This window comes from Branchiostoma lanceolatum, chromosome 3, assembly GCF_035083965.1.
Source record: "Branchiostoma lanceolatum isolate klBraLanc5 chromosome 3, klBraLanc5.hap2, whole genome shotgun sequence".
Taxonomy (NCBI): Eukaryota; Metazoa; Chordata; class Leptocardii; order Amphioxiformes; family Branchiostomatidae; genus Branchiostoma; species Branchiostoma lanceolatum.
In genome coordinates, this window is record NC_089724.1 from 10,055,001 (window position 1) to 10,076,998 (window position 21,998).

Consider the following 21,998-nt stretch of genomic DNA (forward strand, 5'->3'; position numbering starts at 1 on the left):
TAACTACTCGTAGCTTGTTTTTATAAGACTTCAGTTTTAAGTACTCCTTTCCGAGGTCTTGACACCTGAGATTATTTCATGTTCATACCTGTGTTTTCCTTACAAAGAAGAATGCCTCTGCTGAGGAAAAGTGAAGTGAAGGGGAACAACTTTGGGGTAGATTTGTTTTTCTTGGGATACACTTTGGGAGGCATAAAGGAAGTCTAGTCTTTGTGATACTTTACTTCTTTGCCTAATGTTTACAACTTCTTGAATCCTGGTCGCCATTTTACAATGGACAGATCCCCTGAACTTAGCACATTGTTACATTAGTTTTTCAGTGCTGGTACTGTAATAGTCTGACACAATAGTGGTAAGTAGACTTTTCTTACTGTGGACTCTTCAAGTCATCCTATTAGTCCTAAAGAAGGACCAGTTTGAGCACTTACAACAAAAGACTTACATGCCAAGCTTTAGGACAGGAGAAGTCCACCTACATGAAGCAACAAACAGGCCAGAACGGATATAATAAGAAAGAGTCTGACTTAATTGAATATCGTTGGTTACAGCCATTTTGATTTGTAGATACACACGTATTTGAGTTGTAATAGTATCCATTTCTGTTTAATTTTGTTGAAATCACTGTTTGATAAGATGAACATTAAAATAAAAGACTCAGGATATATCATATATTCATAACATCAGAGACCCTGGTTCGAACTTGGGAAGAGTGTCCTTGTTGGAGCTGCACCGTCTTTCAGAAGTGACGTAAAATGAAAGACGGATGTGCCTCGAACACGTTACAACAGCCTCATTACTCAGATGGGTACCTACTGGCTGTAATACTGTAAATGCAGAAATGTTTGCGGTGGTTTTATGTTTGCGGTTTTTGCTGTAAGCTTTTTGCTACGAACTCAAAACTCAAACTCAAACCTAGAACCACCTCGAACACTCCTTTTCCCCCCCTCTGTGAAATTAAAACCACGGCAAGTTAAAAGTTAAATGCTTTTTCAGTAATACAACATAGGGAATGAAATGGCAAGCTCCTAGCCTCCCATGGCTGGCAAACCTGGCCAGCCCTTAGTCATTAACGTCTCTACTGACAGCTTCTGTCCATCTCAGGAGGCCAGGAATCTGTGGACACACACTCGGTATGTCTCAACACTGCCCATAGATAACATCATGACCTTGTCAACCCCTCTACCCTAGATTCCCCAACACATCAGTACAGAGCTGATCAGGTAGGGATTGCTCCTCACTGTGGAGAGATGAGTTGAGCCAGGGGTGACCTGGAGGTTATATGGACTCCCCTGCCTGTACACAGTGTTTATAGTAACTGAAGGCAGGTACATGTCAGGTTGAAAAGTAACCGTACACTCTAACAGTTTACTGGCCTTTCCAATTTTCTGACAAACTATGAATGTACTATTTCCTTAGGTTGGGTTTGCTCTTAAGTGGAAGGGGGTTTAGTGTAATCTTAGACATTTTATAATTTCTACCTCTTTCAAAGTCCATTTCCTGCATTTTGAGAAGTAAATTTAACCTCATCCCTACTGCCTAACTAGGTAACCAATACACATTTGGTGTCAAGTGGCTGTCTTAGCAGGCTATGGGTTAAACTAAAATGATGTGTTTTCATGCAACTTGGCCAAGTTTATCGGAAGTTTTGAAGCAATGTTGACATTCCGACCAAAATTCATATATATCGGACATTCCGAGCAGGGCTGTCTCCAAAAGTTTATTGTTTGGGAGCCCATCTTGTTAATGGATATTGTCATTTTAAGCTTACAACAATACACTATTTTCATGTCATGAAGTTAAGATATTTTGGATGGACGGGGCGAATTGTTTTTCTGTCCCAACGTGCAAATTTCCATCCTGCTACGGAGGGATGGGTCCTGGAGACAGCGCTGCACAGTTGAAGTCCTCTACTGCAAAACATGGCATGGATGCCCAAAGGGGCCAAACTGCCTGTGGGAGCCCTGCAAGTATTCCAACATGTATCTCCCATTTGGCGACCTGCACTGAAGCCACATGTTGCAGACATACCTTTGTCTGGTCTGACATGTAAGCTGTGAATGCTTGAGTGCAAGTTGATGTATACCATATTTGTTAGCACATTACGGGCTATGTCTGTCAGTACTTAAGTATTTAACAACAGTTAACTCTGCTTTACTGGAGGACCCTGGGGACGGAGAGGTAAAAGCTGGGGAGAGAAATTTAAAGTTTTCAGCTCAAAGTTTTCAAATGTGAATTGAAGGAGAGGAAGGCATGGAAGAAGAATAGAGAAGAGAGGAAAGATGGGAAGGTAACTTTACCCCTTCACCTTAAAAGTTTTAGTTTACATTGTTTTAGATGTCCAGTTTGGTTAACCATTTAATTTCTTTTCTTGGGTTTTAAGGACAAAATTTGTCCACAGGTAAGGGATGTGAAAGATTCAAAATTCTCTCTGTCTTTCTATGATTTTGTATATATAGTACCCCTTCTCTTGATATGGGACAAGGGGATCATATATTGACCTTGCTGTATACTTATGTGTAGTGAATTGTTACGACATGTCATATACAGGAAATTTTGCCAAACATTACTCCAACTCCTGTGTTGACTAAACAGTGTGGTAGCAATGTTACCCTGTCTCCCTGCCGCTGGCCATGTCCCAAATATTTACCATGGGAACTTACCTGTTATGGCTGATTCTTTAAGTGGGTGGACAACTTTCCACACATTTTCTACACATTGTACACCTATCTTGTTACTGTGGTCTAGACATTGGTAAAGATATAATATCGTATTTAGTTTGATAATGCCAGAATTGACGTTTTATAGAAATACATGTTAAGTACACATTTTGCTTGAGATTTTGTTCATCTTTGTGTGTCTATGAATACAGTGTAGTATGATATCATATCCTCCCAGGTTTTGTATTTCATTTTTAGACAGCGCTAACAGTGCAGACATTATTCAGTTGTAAAGTACAGTATTGTTAAGTTGTGGTGCCAGTGTGTCCTGATGTGTATCAGAGTGTATACAAGCATCAGTCAGCACTTCTTCTTGTCCATTTACCTGTAGAAATGCAGAACAATGAACCCTTTTTCTTCTGTTTACCTGGTGGACACTTGATTAAATTTTGCAGCACCAAAATCACCTTCTCCCCCATTCCCGTGTGAGAGACCTTTTGATTTTATGGTGCATTAATACAGCCATTGGGATTATATTTTTTTAGCAAATTCAAGATTTTTCCTTAATGATTTTTTTCTAACAGTGTATCTAAACCCTCTGTATTGCCAACTATTAAACTACCAGATGAGGTAATGCACTTGTTCTGTACTTTGTAAATATGGATTTGGAACTAATTGGTTATAAACCATGGCTTATCTATGCTCTTTTAAAAGTTTGGTGCACTCTTAATCATGACAACGATACCGGTGAAGTATTGTAACCACAAACAGTAACATGTTGACTTTGATTCAAACTGTAGCCCTCCGCTAAGCAGCTGTATTGCTGATAATAAGGCCATTGCACGCTAGTAGGACAATCCTACAGGAGTAATACAGTAAATACAAAGTTTTCTCTGATGTCATTCTTTTTTTGTGTGCTGATAAAGGTGTGATATTAATAGTACATCTATAATGGGAAGATTTCCCCTTGCTGTTTGTATACAAGAATTGTTAAGATGCATTCAAGAGTCAGGACTCGGTGATCTCATAAGTACTCCGGTAGTACTTTAAGCTCATATAAAGACCAACTTTACATTCCGAAAGCATGAGATATGCCTTGTTAGGGATGATCAGGGAAGATGGGGAGTCGAATTTTGTATAAGTTGCCAGTTTTGCAGAAAGTATTTTCCCGAAAGTCAGATTGTCTTTTGAATGCAACAAGAAGGTGATTTCAACATTTGAATTTGTCATTTTTATTGGAGAGAATATATACTGCTCCCTGCATCTCATGTATTGATTGTAAGGTAGTTACCATACATTTTTGTCCTACTGTTGATAGTCGTCATCATTTGCTCAAGTAGCGAGATATTTACCTCCCACTCCTCGAGAATATGTGGCAGAAAAAGGACTGAAGTCAAACTTGTTGACTTATCTTAAAAAGTCAAGTGTCCCTCACCGACAAGTAATTACCTTCGTTATGAGCCACATTGTAACGAACATGGCTGCACTGAATCAGGCATAGTTTCCTTTATTCCTGGCTGTCAGCAGTTGACAATGGAGGAAAATCTCCGTAACCCCGATGGCATTAGTGCCCTTTTCTGTGTAAAGACTTCTAGCTTTGGGCCAATTAGGGAGATCCTTATAAAGCTGGCCTTAGCTCTCTATATATGTAGTGAAGGAAAGGAGCTTAGAGCATGACCCTCATTGACATCATCACACCTTGTTATGTCAAACTAATGCTATTGGGGAGAAAAATATTCTGCTGTGAGATTTCAACTCCCTGTAGCAATTATAATTGGAGTTGGACCTTTATATTAACAATTATACTCTAAACAGGATGTACTTAACTACAAAAGTACCCTTGAGAATGATCAACATCTGACTCCTGAGTTGGATTTGACAGTTGTGGTACACATGCCTGTCAGGAAACCATTTGTGATCATCCAAGGATTATTATTTATATCACAGAGAATTTTTTGTCTTTCCACCACAGCTATGCAGTCTTGCATGTTGCCTTGGACTTAAGTATGTTATGATACTAGCTGTAGATTAATTTCCTTTCGCCACAGTTAAAGGGAAAAGGAGGTTTTCGCAGTGTTTTAAATTCATGGTTGAGACAGTTCTGTAGTACAGTAGTAATGCATTGGAAAAGCATAGTCAGAGTTTCATGAATTTGTGAAAATGATACCACAGTGAAAGTTTCAAGAGTTACAGTTAGTGAATTGGAAAGAAGAGGCACTGTTCGACTAAGTCTGCAGTGGCTTCACTCCCAGTGGCAGTGATCTCAGACCTAATCCCTTCATGACAGGAACTTGCCCCAGTACCACTTACTGTCTAGTTTGTTCTTTTTCTCTCGCACCCCTTAAGTTAGCGCCATCTCCAATTTGTGTGGAGACTTCCTGTACTCCCAGCTTCCCCCTGGGTCCTTTGTGTGGTCGTGACTTTGAGCTTGGGCTCACCCACCAAGCCTACAAATAAGACCTCAGACAGCTGGTCAGCTGTTCCAGCCCGGCACAAAACTCCTCAGTTCAGAACCGTTCACATGTGAACCATCCAATGTTGCCGACTGTAATATTTGAGGACATCATAGGGTGTTGTCTTCCTGTGGTCATGTGTAAAATGGTAACTGATAGGATACAAGTGCATATGTGATGCCCAGATGAAGAGATTTGCAGTTTGAGAACTTACAGATGTACTGAGATGTACAAAATGTAGAGCTTGCCTACTAATTACTTTTGCAATATGTGCTGGTAACTCTCTGCTTTGGAAGAATTTGAATACTTTTTGAATACTTCATTTATTGATTTGGTCAGGATTAATTTCTTACTATTCAGAGAAAATTTGCGGTGTTTTATTATGCTACCTGAGTATTTTGTATTGGAGTCAGGACATCATCCTTTTATTACTCGAAGAACTATTTTGCTAGTTTATTTCGCCAATATATCTGTGCAGTAACAATGTCAGGCAGGAATTCTGGCGCTTTCCCAAACAAGCATTTGTCACAGCTCTGCGCTCTTTGTGTAGTTTGTGTGGTCTTGACATTACCCCAGCACCCCCGGGTCCCACCATTACTCCCCCACCACTAGCATCCATCTCTGTTAACAGCCCTCAGTCCAAACACCCATTATTTGGGGCCGAACCTGGGAGTCAGGATCCTCTGAGCTGTAATTAGACGCCAGCACCCCTACCTAGAGTGCCAAGTCAATGTCATGGGCAGAATCCCAGGAAATACCCCATTGTTAACAGAACTGGCTCTACAAAAGGAACGCAGGGACGCTCAGTTGGATATTTCTGTTTGAATACTTGTAGTCACTGTTGCTAGGGATACATGCTTGTTTTATGTTATTTACAGAATTTGTGTTTTTGTATATTCATATTCTATATAAACGTGTATGTGTTGTATGGTGTATAGTGCTGCTTGTAGACTGAATTAGACTGGAATAATACATACATGTACAGTAACCTACATCGCTATTCCTGTCATTGTCTACATTTTCAAAATTATGATTAGAAAACTGACAGAGCTTTATTTGAATTTCCCAGACTATTATGACTAATGTATAAATACAAATTTATTTTAGACGTAAGCAGCACATAGATTTAGCAATGGAAAATTTGTGAAAAATGAAATACTGGACATACTTGACAAATGTAGCTAAAATCGTAACAGTCGTGGTATTCTCTTATCGTTTTTTTCCATGCCTACCAACTCCCATCTTCACATCTCTAGTGTTGCATAGTTTGTCCCTTACTCATCTCAGAGACAAAGTCACTCTTGAGAGCTGCCTGTGTAGCAGGAAACTTTTCCAGCTCGTGGCGGAAGCGCCCTGTGGTACACTGTTCCAAAGGGTCTGTATGGGAGAGGGCCCATCTGTGGTGTCGCTACACGTTGGGACTCACATTTGTCACAGGTCCCTGGCAGTGAAAATGTGTGTGCGGAGGGCAAATGTCCAGGGGAAGCATTCTCATTGTGTGAAAGTCTGTCTTGTCTTGCCAAGTTTGAGTTAGTGCCACATATCTCAAAGATGCAAGAAATAACATTACAAAGTCTTGTGCACACATGTATTGGTAACTGTCAAAATTAGCCATAGGCAGTTTGGCATCTGACCAGATAATGAGGCATTGCTGAAACAGAGATTGTAACATGAAGCCATGAATGAAGATTTGATATATTGATTTTGCCAAATGTCACTGCCCTCTCCAGTTGTGGAGAAAATAAGAGCATATCTTGTTTCAAGGGCAAAAGTTACTAATAGGAATCCCTAGGAAGGCATTTTCTAGCTTGTGTTACACAGTCTCTCGCTGTCAGGGGCTTATTAGGCCTCCCTTCTAGCGGCCATTTCCAGTAGAAGGGCTGCCAGTGATTTAGTCAGGCTATATTAGGCATTTACTATTCACTGTTACACTTATAAATCTGTCTAAGAGTCATCTGTATCTATTTTATGTTTCCCTCCAGGACTTTGCTGTAAGGGTAGCTTATGAGTAGTCGTACAAGATATTTGAAGACAAATCAATCTCTACTGTTAACTGGCTAAGATAAGGAGATTACTTCAGGATCTTTGGAGTGACATCCATCAGTCTTCTTTAGTGTCACTAGAATGAACTGACAGTAACACCGAAGAAGATTGATGGCTGTCACTCCAAACATCCTGAGGTAATCTCTGTATCTAATCCAGTTGTAGAGATTAATCTGTCTTTAGATATTGTCTACCTTGATGTCTAGCCTTCATTGACGTAAAGTTGTACATGCATTTCGTCTGTGTGTTGACAGTGAGTGCGGCCCAGGTCCCATGCCGATGTGGGAAGAACCAGTTTGCGTGTGAACCAACACCCTGGGGCGAGTGCACCTGTGTCCCCTCCCAGTGGCAGTGTGACGGGGACAACGACTGCGGGGACTCCAGCGACGAAGACGGCTGCAGTAAGTAACAACCAATCACATTGGAGCCTTTTTATATTCAATCAAATGACCAGCTAATCAGTATAGAGAGTTTCTTAGTAATCTTACTGAATATAGTAATACAGTCATGCAAATGAAGCAGAGCTACAAATGTACTTATACTCCATTTAGTCAATCAGAAGTTGCTGCAAGATGTTAGAAACAAGTTTGTTGACATCGAAGTATTGGAGTTTACTACCTTGGTAACAACCAATCACATTGGAGCCTTTTTTAGTTAATTAAATGACCAGCCAATCAGTAGAGAGTTTCTTACTGAATGTAGATGTCCATCCAAACTTGTTTAATCAATCAGAAATTACTGCAGGATGCTAGAAACAACTTTGTTGACATTGATACCTAGGTACCATCCGATTACTACTTGGGCTCCTTTACTCGCTACCCTGATAATTTGTAGAAGCCCTGGTAGTAATCGAATGGCACTCAGTCTACTTGGCACCAGTTTGATAAAGTTTCTTGACACTTCCTGGTCCTGTTCCCCTTCCTTCCAGCCCTCCCCACCTGTTCAGACGCAGACTTCACCTGCAGTAACGGCAAGTGTATCCGGCGCTCGTGGCTGTGTGACCAAGACAACGACTGCGGAGATGACTCGGACGAGATTGCCTGTCGTAAGCACGCCTTTTCATCCAAGGTTTTTTCTTTGTCCACCAAGTTTCTCCAGTTGAAAACTGGCAGTGTTGCCCTGACAAGTCAATGATGATATCATCTATGCTCCAAGGGAATCTCCAGTTTTACACTGTACAGTCATTCAGGCAGGCAAGATACCAAAGATATCTTTTTTCGTGAAACTTAAAGACAGGCACGCAAAGCTTAAGGCTGTTGAAAAGGACATCCAAATTTGTATTTCGCCATGCAGGCAACCTTAAGTAGTTAAATGTTCTAGCCCTCCATATGTCTTCTTTGAGAAGGATTGCAGTAGGCATGATAGCTGCTGAAATGTCCACCTGAACGTGATCAATCAAAGATGTTTTCACTATTGGGGGGATTTGGGCTGTCCCAACACACATGTGTAGGATGTATGTGAGGCTCGGTGCCTGGTAGTTGTAGGTTATGGGCAGACTTGGGTGGGTGGAGGTGAGGATTCCTGGCATGCCACACTGATGTACAACATGTGGGATCTACAATAAAGCTGTTCTCTAGCCTAATACTCAGTGGTTATGTGTTCCCAACGTTAAACTTAAAGGTTTACAGTTAGCTATTCCCAGGACAAGTGAGAAACTAGTTGCTTGTTGAGAAACTAAGTAATGGCAAGCAGGCTTGGGTAAGGTGTGTAATATACAGTGTTTGAGGACAAAACCACTTTAAGTTGGGAAGTGGCATTGTTTTATGCTTGCCCAGTATATGTGGGAAAGTCCATGATAAAACCCCATACTTTTGATTCAAAGGTTCTTGAAATCCATTTATTTAAAGATTTTAAGTTTAAGTTTTAAACTATTTATTCTTGAAAGTCACAACTTTGACAATCATCCCAATATCACTGTACTTTCTCTTGCAGTAACTGCAAGGATCTTGGTAGTACAGTATTGCTGTATTTTGCCTCATTGAATCTGCCTAAAACATTTCAATAATCCTGTGTTCTGTCCTGCCATAGCTCCCAGAAACTGCACGGATGATGAGTTTGCCTGTGCGAATGGCCAGTGCATCAGGAACAGATGGAGATGTGATGGTGACGATGACTGCGGCGACAACAGCGATGAGAACTGCCGTGAGTTCACCTTCCATGGTCTGGTCATCAAAGGGTTTTTATTTTCAAAAGTATTGTACATTTATGCAAGGCAACCTTTTGTAGCTGATTAAACTACAAAAAATTTGTAGTTTTTTGTTGTTGTCAAGATTTTTATGGTTCAGGGCTACCATTGTTAAAGCTATCTATGGAAAACCAAGTTAATGGTAAAAAGGGAGTTGTCTGAACATTTTTATGGTACGTATATACAGTAGAGGGTGCCACAAACTACTGTATCCTAAACTTAACAATGAAACATTGCTCCACCAGATTAGTATAGATATTTCCAGCATGTCTTATATTGCTATAGTTTATCCAGCTTGAGTTCATTTTGAGAATTTACTGTTTTTGTTTCAGCTTCGAGAACGTGTACCACAGCAGAGTTCACCTGTGGTGATAACAGCTGCATCACCTCCCTCTGGAGATGTGACAAGGACAGGGACTGTACTGATGGGTCTGATGAGGAGGACTGTCGTAAGTACACTCATCAATTATGTTCAAAGTGCGATTTTTGAACAGTGCATTTTTGCATGGTGAAATATGCTGTATTTGCTCGCAAATGGTGCTTTCATAATACATTCAAATTTATCTGAAGTACAGCCAGTAGTAGGTAACCACATGAGTAATGAGGCTGTTGTAGTGCCTTTTAACGTGCTCGAGTAACATCCTGGATCACGGGACCCCCACTTTACGTCCCTTCCAAAAGACGAATGCAGCTCCAACCAGGATGCCCTTCCTATACACCTTTCCACTGAGGCTGCGACTGTTGAGCAACCGTTGAGTGACAAATAATCTCATTAGTAGCTCAAACAAATTTCATTGATGAAGAAGTGTCTTTTTGCAAGTTTTGTATATTTTGTCGTCTTTCAAATCATACTTTTACATCTTGATCAATTTATTATAAAATCATAGGTCACACAAATCCAGTTTTGGTAGCCTGGATGCCAGACCCCCAATCTCTAAAATATCTATTATAGATATTTTAGAGTTTGGGGGTCTGGCACCTAGGCAAAATTTTTCTGGCCAAACAGTCTCAATCCAGTGAACAGGGGGTCTAAGCAACGCCTGACAGTTGATGACTGCCAGAAGCTCTTGTCATCTGCAAATCAACCTCATTTCTAAAGACTACTTGAACCATGTATTGCATGTTGCCCAGCAACAACATGTCACGTTCAATCATGTAGAAAGCTATCAAACACCTGCTACTCAGCAAGAAATTTGTTGGCTATGTAATATGTGTGTTATTGCCTAGCAATGGACATTTGTGACTAGTAACAACCCAGCGCTATAATAGAGCTCAACAAATTTCATTGACAAAGAATTTTTTTTTTGCACTATAATTGTGTGTTTTGCTGTCTTTCAAATCATACTTCTCCCAAATATCAAGGGTCACAAAAGTCCAATTTTGCTCAACGATATCCGTCTAGTGGAAATGGGACCTTAAGGTTACCAACTGGCAGGGCTTATTGCTTGGTAGAATTGGGCAAGAAGTGGTTATGGTAGGGCCATCTCTTTTCTCCATTGGAGAAATATTGATAAGATATACAGTAAAAAGTTGATAACAAAATTATATGGATTATTTCAAAAGACTACAATCCAAGAAACTCTTCATGTATGAATAAGAAAAGAAGCATAAGTCGTTATTATGTACAATGTAGTAAGAGGTGTCATGAATGTTTTCTGTGCCCAGCTACCATGCCAGCGACCTGTGCCCCAGATGAGTACCGATGCGACTACGGTCGCTGCATCCTGGAGGTATACGCCTGTGACGGTGACAACGACTGTGGGGACTGGAGTGATGAGATAGCGTGTGGTAAGTTGTGAAAGTCCCTTCTCTGTGTATGCTGCCTGCCAGTTTATGTAAGTGAATAATATGGTCCAGAAGAGCCACCTTGTGTTTTTGTTAGGGAGGACAGTCTTGGAGCCATTTGATATAAATGTAAGTGTTTAGACCTACAAACATCAGACTTGGCAGCCGTGATAACATTGCAAGGCTTGTTGTTTAGTATCTAAACTACAAGAGCTCAGACATGTACATATACATGTATCTACCCCAAGAGTCACTTATTAGGAATGGGGCTTTTGTTATTCTTGCATGTTGTGAATAATGTTACAAAGTTGTTTGTAAAAGCTAAGTAATTGTAGCATGCTGTTTGAGATTTGGACTTCCTTGTATTGAAAGGTTTACAGTAATAACACTGCACTGTTAAAAGATACCAGCAGAAGTATTTAAGATACAGCTATGTATTTGACACCTGTGCTTGTTTCACTTGTACCACAGCTACCAGAAAGCCGTGCAGGTCAGGAGAGTTCCAGTGTGGCAGTGGGATCTGTATCAACGCTGCATGGCAGTGTGACGGGGACTTCGACTGTGATGACCAATCAGACGAGAAGAACTGCCGTGAGTAAAGAAATTCTGTTCAAAAGGCTAAGCTGTTGTACGTCATTTAATTGTTTCTTTTCTGAAAAGTTGTGGGAGAGATTTCCAAATCAAGAAAAACACTGTTTTGCTAATCCTGGCAAACTTAGTGCTCTGTTTGTACCTCTTGCATTTACCAAAATAACAACCTCTTATCCATGTGCAATTTGCCAACAATTCTAATTTCCCCATTGCTGTTTACATAGCACTTTGACCTGTTCTGTGCATTCCCACTGGTTTGCTTCCGTTTGCTGTTATTTCCCAGTACTAGGAGTGGATACTGGTTCGGCTTAATAAGGTCCAAGTCCAAGTTTAGGTCCAGAGATGATAAACCAGTGTTTGATATTTGAATGTTGCACTTATTCTAAATGCCTTTTTTGTCAGAGGGGACACTCAAAACACTTTTTATCAAACAAAATAGAAAAATAGATTTGTACTTTGTTCAGGTTTTTTTTGACTCAGGTTTTGGCTTTCAGGTTTTTTGGACTCGGTTCTTGGATGATATAAAGGTCCGAATCAGGTCCAGCAAACCGGTATCCACCCCTACCCAGTACCATTTATTTACAGTCAGATTCATTGTTTACTTTCCTTCCTGTTTACCTAAAAACCCAGTTGTTGACTTGTCTGCTTGTTTACAGCCACCCCCAGCTGTGCCAGTAACCAGTTCCGCTGCCAGAGCGGGCGGTGCATCCGGTTGTCATGGCGATGTGATGGCGAGGACGACTGTTTTGACAACAGTGATGAGGTGGACTGTGGTGAGTCTTCACTTCCTTCATGATGTGTTTTCTTCATGATGTGTTTTCAATTGGCTCTTTGCACTATTACTTGAAAATACTTAAGATATGTAGTACAGATTGCAAAACATTTGTTTGAAGTACTGACTGGAATCTGAGACAAAAAGTAAAGGGCCTCTCCACCTGTTACAACCCCTAAGTGCAATGTCATGATAATCTGTCAATGTTGGAAGTTGTATTTAAGCTTTTTGTGAAATGTTATCATCGCTGTAATAATGTCCTGATATCAATACTGGGAAATAGAAAGCTATTACTTTTGAAAGAGTTACTAAGTGTTGATCGAACAACTTGCATATTGCAACTTGCATAGAGACTATGAAAACCTTTTGTAAGTGTTTTTGGAAAAATGTATAAGTAGTACTTCTATGTAAACCACCACGTCCATAAGCCCATATTCTGTCGTATGTCCCCCTAGCGCCCCAGGTGTGTGCCCCTGACCAGTACAGGTGTAACAACACCAGGTGTATCGGCTCCCACAAGCTGTGCAATGGTGTGGACAACTGTGGAGACAACAGTGACGAGGCACCAGAACGGCAGTGTAGTAAGGATACTTCACTCTGTACCATTGTGTTGACATAAGACTTGCTTACTTGTACTTGGTTTGGTCTCCTTGTAGCTTGGAAATGCTGTGCCATACAATGTAGCTTCTCCATCTTGTATGTATTTATATTATCAAAATGGACTTTTGTCATTGCTCTATGTATTGTACATACATACAGAACAGCTCATAATTTGGATGATTGAATCATGGTGTTGATGTCTGTGGGTATGGACTGTAGGGGCTCCTATACGATATGTAGTAGTAGTAGGTATCATTCCATCTGAGCAGGCGATGGTAGCACTCTGGAATTAGCATATTGGCAGCGTCTTGTTTGACACCAATCCTAGCGTGGCAGTCAGTTTGGACATACAAATCCAGAGGAGTCCTGAGGTTGTTGTGTCTCTTTTCTTTTTTCTCACCTGTACGTTGGAATATTTGTAATTCTTATCCTGTTCTGTTTCCTCCACAGACATCGAGGTTCCAGGCTCCTGTCAGGACGGTAACGGTGGCTGTGAACACAAGTGCAGCATGATGGGAAGTCGTATCTGGTGCTCCTGTCACGAGGGGTACAGCCTCATGCCGGACGTAAGGACTTGTGCAGGTATGTTTAACCTTAAGCACACTGCAGTAGCCGTTTGGCACCCAATTCCCTATTGGTTACTGAGTAAGGCAGCAGGGAGAAGGTTAAACGAGTGCTCTGCTTCATGTTTACTCTGCTACAATCAGTCACACTTCAAAGCTCTCATTTCAGGAGATTCTGTGTGAAAGGCAAGGTTGGAGCATGGCTATTTTTCCATGTGAGACATGAGCTAGAAATTTGACATGTCAAAAGGAAGGTAATGTTGAATGATAGAAAATGGACTTAAGTTTCAGTTGAGTTGATTTGTTTTCATCCCCAGATGTCGATGAGTGCCAGCTGGAGGGGACCTGTAGTCAGATGTGCCACAACACCATCGGCAGCTTCCAGTGCTCCTGTGTCAAAGGGTACGAGCTCAAGCCTGACAAGAAGGGCTGCAAGGCTCTGGGTAAGACTGCTGTCTGGTAGACAGACATGCACTCTTTTGTAGCAGCTTAGCTGCATGTCATGTAGTGAATAGTGAAATAGCTTGCAAGATAAAGTTGTCAAGTTTAAGATACTGTAAATGCAGAAATGTAGTATTTTCTTCTATACTTAGCACTGGCATGTACCACTATACTTTCTTCTACGTATGGATGTATTAGTGATTCAATTAAAAAAAATTATCTATTGCTTTTTGCAGGTCCTGAAGCTTGGCTGTTGTTTGCCAATCGTATCGACATTCGGCGGATGCACCCGGACAGATCAGACTACGACCCAATCCTGAGTAACCTGCAGAACGCCATCGCTCTGGACTTCCACTCGGAGCTGAACTGGGTCTACTGGTCCGACGTCACGCTGGACAGGATCATGCGGGCGTACCTGAACGGCTCGGGGATGGCCGAGGTGGTCAGTACGGGACTGGAGAGCCCAGGTGAGTGTTCCTGTGTTGGTGAGGAGAGGATTTTCTGGTGGTGCTTTAGGAACAGGCTGGGACAGGCCACATGCGATTGTTGGGAAGGTTGTGATGGTTTAGGAAAATACAGCAGAATCGGATGTCAGTAGAATCAGGACAGTTCGGTGTTGAAATAAAACATGCAAACGATGCCGACAACCTCCACTTGTCCCACACATTATCACATGGCCTGTCCCCAGACTTCCACACATGGGTGCAACAAGGCATGTTGGTGCTACTTTGAGAAAAGGTTCTTTAAGGATGGTTCGTTAATTGCTGGTTTTGGTTTCTGAGAAATGCTAAAGAAATGCTAAAACACACACTAAAAAGAAACTGGAGAAAGTCTGGTGAAATTTTGCTGCTGGTTTTGGGATGACTTTTGGTATTTCTTTGAAAAGGATGAAACCCTTCTGGTGCTGAATTATGTGACTTAAAGTGACATTTATTGAATCTGTTTCTAAGATATGGAGCATTTTTTGCTTGTGTAATTTGTTAAAAAATACAATGATTGGCACAGTTATGTCTTCTGTCATATGACTAGAAGAGTATTCGCAGAAGGGATTCATTCTTTTGAAAACTGGAAAGAACTCTAAAAAAGGCACTTCTTGGTTTGAATTGTGAAAGGGGGACACATCAAAGTGGAGCCATGTGTTGTTGTACCCATGTTCTAGGCTCTGCGATGTCCAGTGTAGTGGTCAGCATGAATAGTTCACACCCCACAGCGGTAGTGTCTGCTGGACTGGAGAGTGCAGGTAGGGAGAATGATAACTAAAAAAACACATTGATTTGCCTGTACTGTTTTGTTTGGTGTAAGGCCATATTGATTTGATTATATGGATGACATCCACGCGCGCATCGATTTTTGTCTGTTTCCAAAAAAAAAAAGTTTTGTCATTCTGTAAATCGTAAAAAACAGCAGCAAAATGAGAAAATACATGCTGTGGATTACAAAAAAATATTTCGGAAAACGGATACTAGTGTCTTATAATGCCAAAGTCAATTCCAATGTGAAAAAAGAAGTTTTGAAAGAACAAAAATGAAGAATCTATATTTCTGTATACCATACTCTGTGTGTTAAGTTTTGTTCATCCTTCCTGACCACGTAAATTTCATTATGAAGGCACTTTTTTTTTTTACCAAACTTTGTATTTATTCACACGCTCACATCAGTTTTGGGGTTCCCAGAGGATGTCATCCATATAATCAAATCAACAATGTCATGGCCTAACTATTAGACTACGAATACTTTTAATTCATTTGTGTCAAGTGACATTTGCCAATGCCATATGTTTTCCCTGTAAACATTAGTACCCCAGTGGCCTTCACATTATATCACATTGCACACAGTTGACCTGTCACCAGGGTATAATCCTGGGTGTGGACTTTTTAACACATGCTTATTAGTGAATTTATTGCTTCCTCTGAAAGCTGTAATTTTCGGCTCTGCATACTTCAGATGTTTTGTGCATGAGTAGGCATCACTGGCGGACAATAATATGGTGAGAAACAGCAGGACAAAATGTCAGTTCAGGTTAGTTAGCATTTCAAATCAAACATTCTAAGACTGGGAGGCTTACTTCACATTGTATGGTTTTCGCAATGTGCAATAAATTAACGGTGCGTAACTTAAGAAATTGCATTAGGATCAGTTTTAAATGTGCCACCAAAGTCTGATGTTGTTCCTTTGGGTCCTGCTAGGTGGCGTTGCAGTAGACTGGGTAGGGAACAAGTTGTACTGGACAGATTCCGGCACGGCCAGGATCGAGGTGTCCCATCTGGATGGATCCTACAGGAAAGTCGTCCTGTGGGAGAATGTGGAAAAACCCAGAGCCATCGCTGTCCATCCATTGGAAGGGTAAGAAGCCTGGATTAAAGAGGAATCCTATTATTATTATTCATAAAGCCCAATTTTGAAATTGAAGTGGGTGCCAATTTTCAAACTGTACACCTCAGTTGAGCACAATGAAGCATTCACATCACTAGTGTTTGGAAAAATTGTCTGTTATGTCAACTAACTGGAAAATAAATGTAATCTGTACTATGTTTATCAGTGATTTGGTAGTGACTAGAATTGCTTGCTGTAAACTTGCTTTGCACCGTTGAAACTTAAGGCTAGCTTAGCAACATTTCTAGAGTGATTGTTATGTCATGTGGAAGAGCCAGGATCAATTATTTCCTCCCTGACATAAAACAGCTAGGTAGCAATCTATCTGAATTTGTACATTATAATTTTGAATATAACATATCCTGATCAATACGTTTTGTTGGCATGTTTGTTCAGGAAACTTTTCTGGACAGACTGGGGTTCCACGCCAAAAATCGAATCAGCGGGGATGGACGGAACTGTGCGGGGAGCGGTGGCTAAGACTAACCTGTTCTGGCCAAACGGCCTGACTCTTGACTACGCCACCAACAAACTGTACTGGGCCGACGCCAAGCACCATGTCATCGAGTGTGCTAACCTGGATGGTACAGAGAGGAAGGCTGTCATCAGCCAAGGTGGGGGAGCAGTCTGATCTGAGATTTGATTTCATTACAAAATGCTATATAAAGTAGAGTGGATTCATTCCTCAGCTAACCGACATGTTTTGTACTGCAGTCATCCCTCAGTAAGACATCTGGAGCAACATAGTTCCCATGCATTTAGAACTTAAATTCAGCCTGTCACACAGATCGGTTTCGCCATGTGGCTTCTTCAGTGTACAGAGTCTAAATGACTCAAGTTCATACTCTGCACTTAGGAAATGCTATGCTTGCTACCTTTATTTGTTGTCTCTTGTTCTTTGCTTTAAATTTCATATGAGCAAGTCTTTTGCAATTTCCATATCAACTGCTAGCCTTGCTCAATCAAAGATAAAGAGTTTTGAAATTCCTTCATGTAGCCTGTAACTTGTAAGTGACGTTGTCTGATCTAACAATGCACCCTCCTCCCTACCCAGGTCTGCCCCACCCCTTTGCCATCACATTGTTTGAGGATAACCTGTACTGGACAGACTGGCACACCAAGAGTATCAACAGTGCCAACAAGTTCACCGGGAATGAGATTGAGACGTTACGAGAGCGGCTGCACTTCCCCATGGATGTCCGCACCTTCCACCCCATGAGACAGCCACCAGGTATGTATAATAACTCACGACTTAACAAATTCAAAACATTCTTAGAAGATAATCTTGCACGAATGAAAAACCCTATTCATCACTGTACAATTTCAGTTTACTGTACTTGAATTTTTATTATTCATAAAAGGTATCACAGCAAAATTGTCTGTTTGGAAGTTGTCACTTCTGTTTCTGGTAGTGGTAATAGATATTTTTGTTAAATGGGGGGAAAAGCTGAATGGTTAATATGGTGGACAGGAAATGCGCCTGAGACCTGTATGGTCTTCGTACTCACCACAAAGCACAAAGAAAGACAACTCTCCTCATCTATAAGGATGCTGGTGCATTTCTTTCCCTGTAGGTGTTGACAGATGTGGGGAGAACAATGGCGGCTGTAGTCACCTGTGTCTGCAGAACCCCACCAGCTACTCCTGCCACTGTCCCACCGGCATCAGGCTCATCAACGAGAAGGAATGTGCAAATGGTAAGACACGAGGACACACACTCTGTCAGTCTTGGGCTGTCCTGTGTTGTTACAGTTTGGTTATGAACAAGGGCTGTCTCTAGTCCCGGTGCCTCCAGGACCCATCCCTCTGTCACAGGAAGGACATTTGCTTTTTGGGACTGAAAACAATTTCATACCGTCCATCCAAACAATCTGGACGTCGTCACATGAAATTGATGAAAATGTATTTCCATCAGCTTAAATGACAGATCAACGAAAATTAACAACATGGGCTTTCAAACAGTGAGTGGGACGGGAAAAAATTTAAAGCTGGAGACAGCCCTATCACATAGTTCTGTCCCGTGTTATACTTATTTGTGTGTTTAGGTTTATCAATATTTTGTAGACATTTTGTAATTTGTTGCATGCAGGCTAATTTTGACTTGATCAAGAGGTGTATCCAATATGAATGATTGAGACAAATGAAATGTCCAATATGAATGATTGAGACAAATGTAATGTAAGTTAAACATAGATGTCATCATCATCATAAGGTTTCTTGTAAAATGTATGTGGTGTTTGTACATCTCTGCAGACATCGAACAGTTCCTATTGGTTGCCAGAAGAACAGACATCCGTCGAATATCGTTTGACACGAGGGAGAAGGCGGACGTTGTCCTCCCGCTGGGCGAGCTGCGCAGTGCCGTGGCGCTGGACTGGGACAGCGAGGAGGGGCACATCTACTGGTCAGACGTCACGGCCGACACCATTAACAGGGCAAAGTGGGACGGCTCTGAGGTCGAGGTTAGAGATGTTATGTTTTGTATTTCTCTTTGCAACGTGGCGTCACATGGCATAATGGAAGGGTGTTTGGCCCAGAACCCAGAAGTCCTGGGTTTGAATCCACTGACATGCCAAGCTGACATTGTGGCCTTGGGAAAGGCACTTTACATGAATTTCCTCACTACAATCAAATGAAAATGAATGTCTGGCTTCGGTTAGGGATGTCTTTCAATAGGACGTTGAATGGAGGTACAGGTGTTTGAGGAGAGCCACACCTCAAACACGTAAAAGAACCCATCACACTTATCGAAAAGAGTAGGGGTTCTTCTCAGTGTGTGGATCAAATAACTCTGTCCAGAATTGCTGCTTATACTGTTCAGTACAAACCTGGTACGTTACGCCATGAGACGGTTTACTGGGTGTGTGAAACAAAACAAACAAACAAACAATGATGTTGATGAACAAGTTGGATGTTTTTTTTTCCATTTTGCAGTAGACATGTATGATGACACCCTATCCTTTCTCACAGGTTCTGGTAAACTCTAGTCTGGAGAGTCCTGCGGGCCTGGCTGTGGACTGGGTGACCAGGAAGCTGTACTGGACAGACGCCGGGTCAGATCGCATCGAGGTGTCCAACCTGGACGGCTCCACAAGATCAGTGCTGATCTGGGAGATGCTGGATCGACCCAGAGACATCATCGTGGATCCCATTGAAGGGTGAGTGGGAAGAGCAAAACTATCCACCATCTCTGTTGGATGATGCATAGGGAGCAACGCATAGGACTACATATAGAATACAACACGGTGTTGTAACAGAAAATTGTTACAGCCACAATTCCAACAACCTAATCTAGTTTTCAAATTTAGTGGTGCACTCGTTGCACTCAAAATGCATTCTAAATCTTCTATGGAATCCCGTGTGATAAAAGAAGAATCTTGTGTGATACGGTTAATTATCACACGATGCGGAACACCGGTATCGAAAGTTTTCGCAGCTCAGGTATGACATAAAGTTAAATACCACCTTATTTCGGTTTTTGTTTGTCCTCTTGTTTTGCCCATTTTTGCAGCAATTAAGTATTGTTTGTATTAAAGGTTTTTGTATTGATGCTCTGGTTCTTTCGGCTTATGCTGCTTATTCTGGCAAATTCCTCATCAGTCTTAAAAGCACTTTCACACGAATCATTAAGTTATCCTTGCAAGACTTGGGAGCGAAAAAAAATGAACATAACTTAAGACATGCTGAATTCCCTGCCCCCAGGCACATGTACTGGACTGACTGGGGGCTGAGCCCTAAGATTGAGCGTGCTGGGATGGATGGTTCGGAGAGACAACCAATCGTCACCAAGAACCTGACGTGGCCGAACGGTCTGGCCATCGACTCCGAGCTGGGGCGACTGTTCTGGGTCGATGCTGGGTTGAAGACTATCGAGTTCTCATCCCTGGATGGGACAAACAGACAGGTGTGTGATTAGTAGATTTGTGTGATATTTACATTATACCTTCAGTCCAGATCAAAAAAAATTGATATTGCCAATTTCCTGTCCACGACTGTCTCTGCATTACACTGCCAGAGTTACTCTGTAGAGATATAAGAATTTGAAAATGCTGTATCACATAGTGTCCTAATCATATATATATATATAATTATGCCCCAGGTTCTAGTTTTAATGTCAAGTGATAATAAGATGCCCTTACTTTTAATTTTACTAATTCACTGGAAGAACATTATCGGAAATTTTTGCGAACTTGATTAGTAAATATGCTGTTAAACTGTTAATCAATTTGCAATTTTGATCTCTATGTAGGTTCTGATTGGTACCCAACTGCCCCACCCTTTTGGCTTGACCCTACATGAAGACAAGGTGTACTGGACTGATTGGCAGTCCAAGAGTATCCAGAGTGCCGACAAGACAACAGGCCTGCGTAGACAGGTGCTGAGGGAGAACCTAGAGAACCTGATGGACATACACATGTACCACAAGGGCAGGCAACCAGGTGAGGGAGTGTTACAGTCTTAGTAGTGTAACAGTCTAGTTCATTTTTATTACACCCATGTATTGTCCTTTTCTCTCATGACTCAAAACATCTATTTGACCTAAGTTGTGTTGGTTTATCAATGATCAGCAGGGATATTACTCAGATGGACATGCATTAAAACAAGGGTATGAAAAGTTGCAAATATTTTACAGACTGATTATTTGAAGCACTGAACCACTAGTCAAGCTTTTACTGGATAGTTAGGTTGGGAAACTCTAAATCTTAAATACATATTTGCTGTTGTAGTATTAAGGTATACTGTAAATGCAGAAATTTTTGCATTGGTTTTGTGTTTGGGGCTTTCACGGCATCCGTTTCACTGCGACCTTATAACCAGTGCAAACATCTTTGTCCAATACTGTAGGAGTATGTGACTATAACGCTGCCCCAACCTTACAGTCACCACGAACACTCCAGTTCCCCTTAGTGCGAAATTAACACCACGCAAATTTAAATGCATTTACAGACAAATATTTAATGTGAGATATTGTGCCCCTGTGTGTAGTCCCCAGCCCGTGCCTGGTAGGAAACGGAGGCTGCAGCCACCTGTGTCTGATTGCACCACTGTCGTCACGTCGAGGCTACAGCTGTGCCTGTCCAACAGGTGTCACCCTGCTAGGAGATGACAGAACCTGCCAACCAAGTAAGGCTTTTCCTACAGACTAACACCAATACCAGCCAGGCCTTTCCTATAACACTTTTCAGGAGGCTTTAACCAGACTGAAACCTTTGGCCAAAAAAGTTGGGCCATCATACTTTATTGTTTCTATGCTTCTTTCGTATACAATAATTTTTTTTATTCCAGAGCTGTCTTTGAATTTGGGACCCAATTCGTGCAATGCTGACAATAAGCTGACAATAATCTTGAAAAGGTGATAGTTCACCTGTTATGTCAATCCTTCCACAAAAATGTGGTAAATCAAAATAAATAAATAAATAAGTTTGAAACATACATCCTGATGCTGTCCTTGGTGCTGATCTAAAAATCACTATGACTTGTCCATGGTGCTGAAATGACGACTGCTGTTAGCTTGGACCATCCATTAGATGAAAA

General features: G+C 41.3%; 1 protein-coding gene across 4 annotated transcripts in view; it reads left to right on the top strand.

The window, feature by feature from the left end:
* The window catches only part of LOC136430132 (low-density lipoprotein receptor-related protein 4-like), a 67,496-nt gene that overhangs the window by 31,734 nt on the left and 13,764 nt on the right, over positions 1-21,998 (top strand). For 3 of the 4 annotated variants that reach the window (XM_066420450.1, XM_066420449.1, XM_066420452.1), the window contains exons 2-22: positions 7,408-7,554; positions 8,082-8,198; positions 9,182-9,295; positions 9,671-9,787; positions 11,004-11,126; positions 11,595-11,714; positions 12,371-12,487; positions 12,942-13,067; positions 13,537-13,668; positions 13,967-14,092; positions 14,327-14,557; positions 15,250-15,330; positions 16,277-16,433; positions 16,860-17,077; positions 17,518-17,694; positions 18,038-18,160; positions 18,717-18,925; positions 19,434-19,621; positions 20,166-20,367; positions 20,713-20,902; positions 21,450-21,587. In XM_066420450.1, the coding sequence (XP_066276547.1) occupies positions 7,408-7,554; positions 8,082-8,198; positions 9,182-9,295; positions 9,671-9,787; positions 11,004-11,126; positions 11,595-11,714; positions 12,371-12,487; positions 12,942-13,067; positions 13,537-13,668; positions 13,967-14,092; positions 14,327-14,557; positions 15,250-15,330; positions 16,277-16,433; positions 16,860-17,077; positions 17,518-17,694; positions 18,038-18,160; positions 18,717-18,925; positions 19,434-19,621; positions 20,166-20,367; positions 20,713-20,902; positions 21,450-21,587 (3,153 nt within the window). The remainder of the gene's footprint in view (positions 1-7,407; positions 7,555-8,081; positions 8,199-9,181; positions 9,296-9,670; positions 9,788-11,003; positions 11,127-11,594; positions 11,715-12,370; positions 12,488-12,941; positions 13,068-13,536; positions 13,669-13,966; positions 14,093-14,326; positions 14,558-15,249; positions 15,331-16,276; positions 16,434-16,859; positions 17,078-17,517; positions 17,695-18,037; positions 18,161-18,716; positions 18,926-19,433; positions 19,622-20,165; positions 20,368-20,712; positions 20,903-21,449; positions 21,588-21,998) is intronic. The other variant, XM_066420451.1, reaches the window with a different exon arrangement.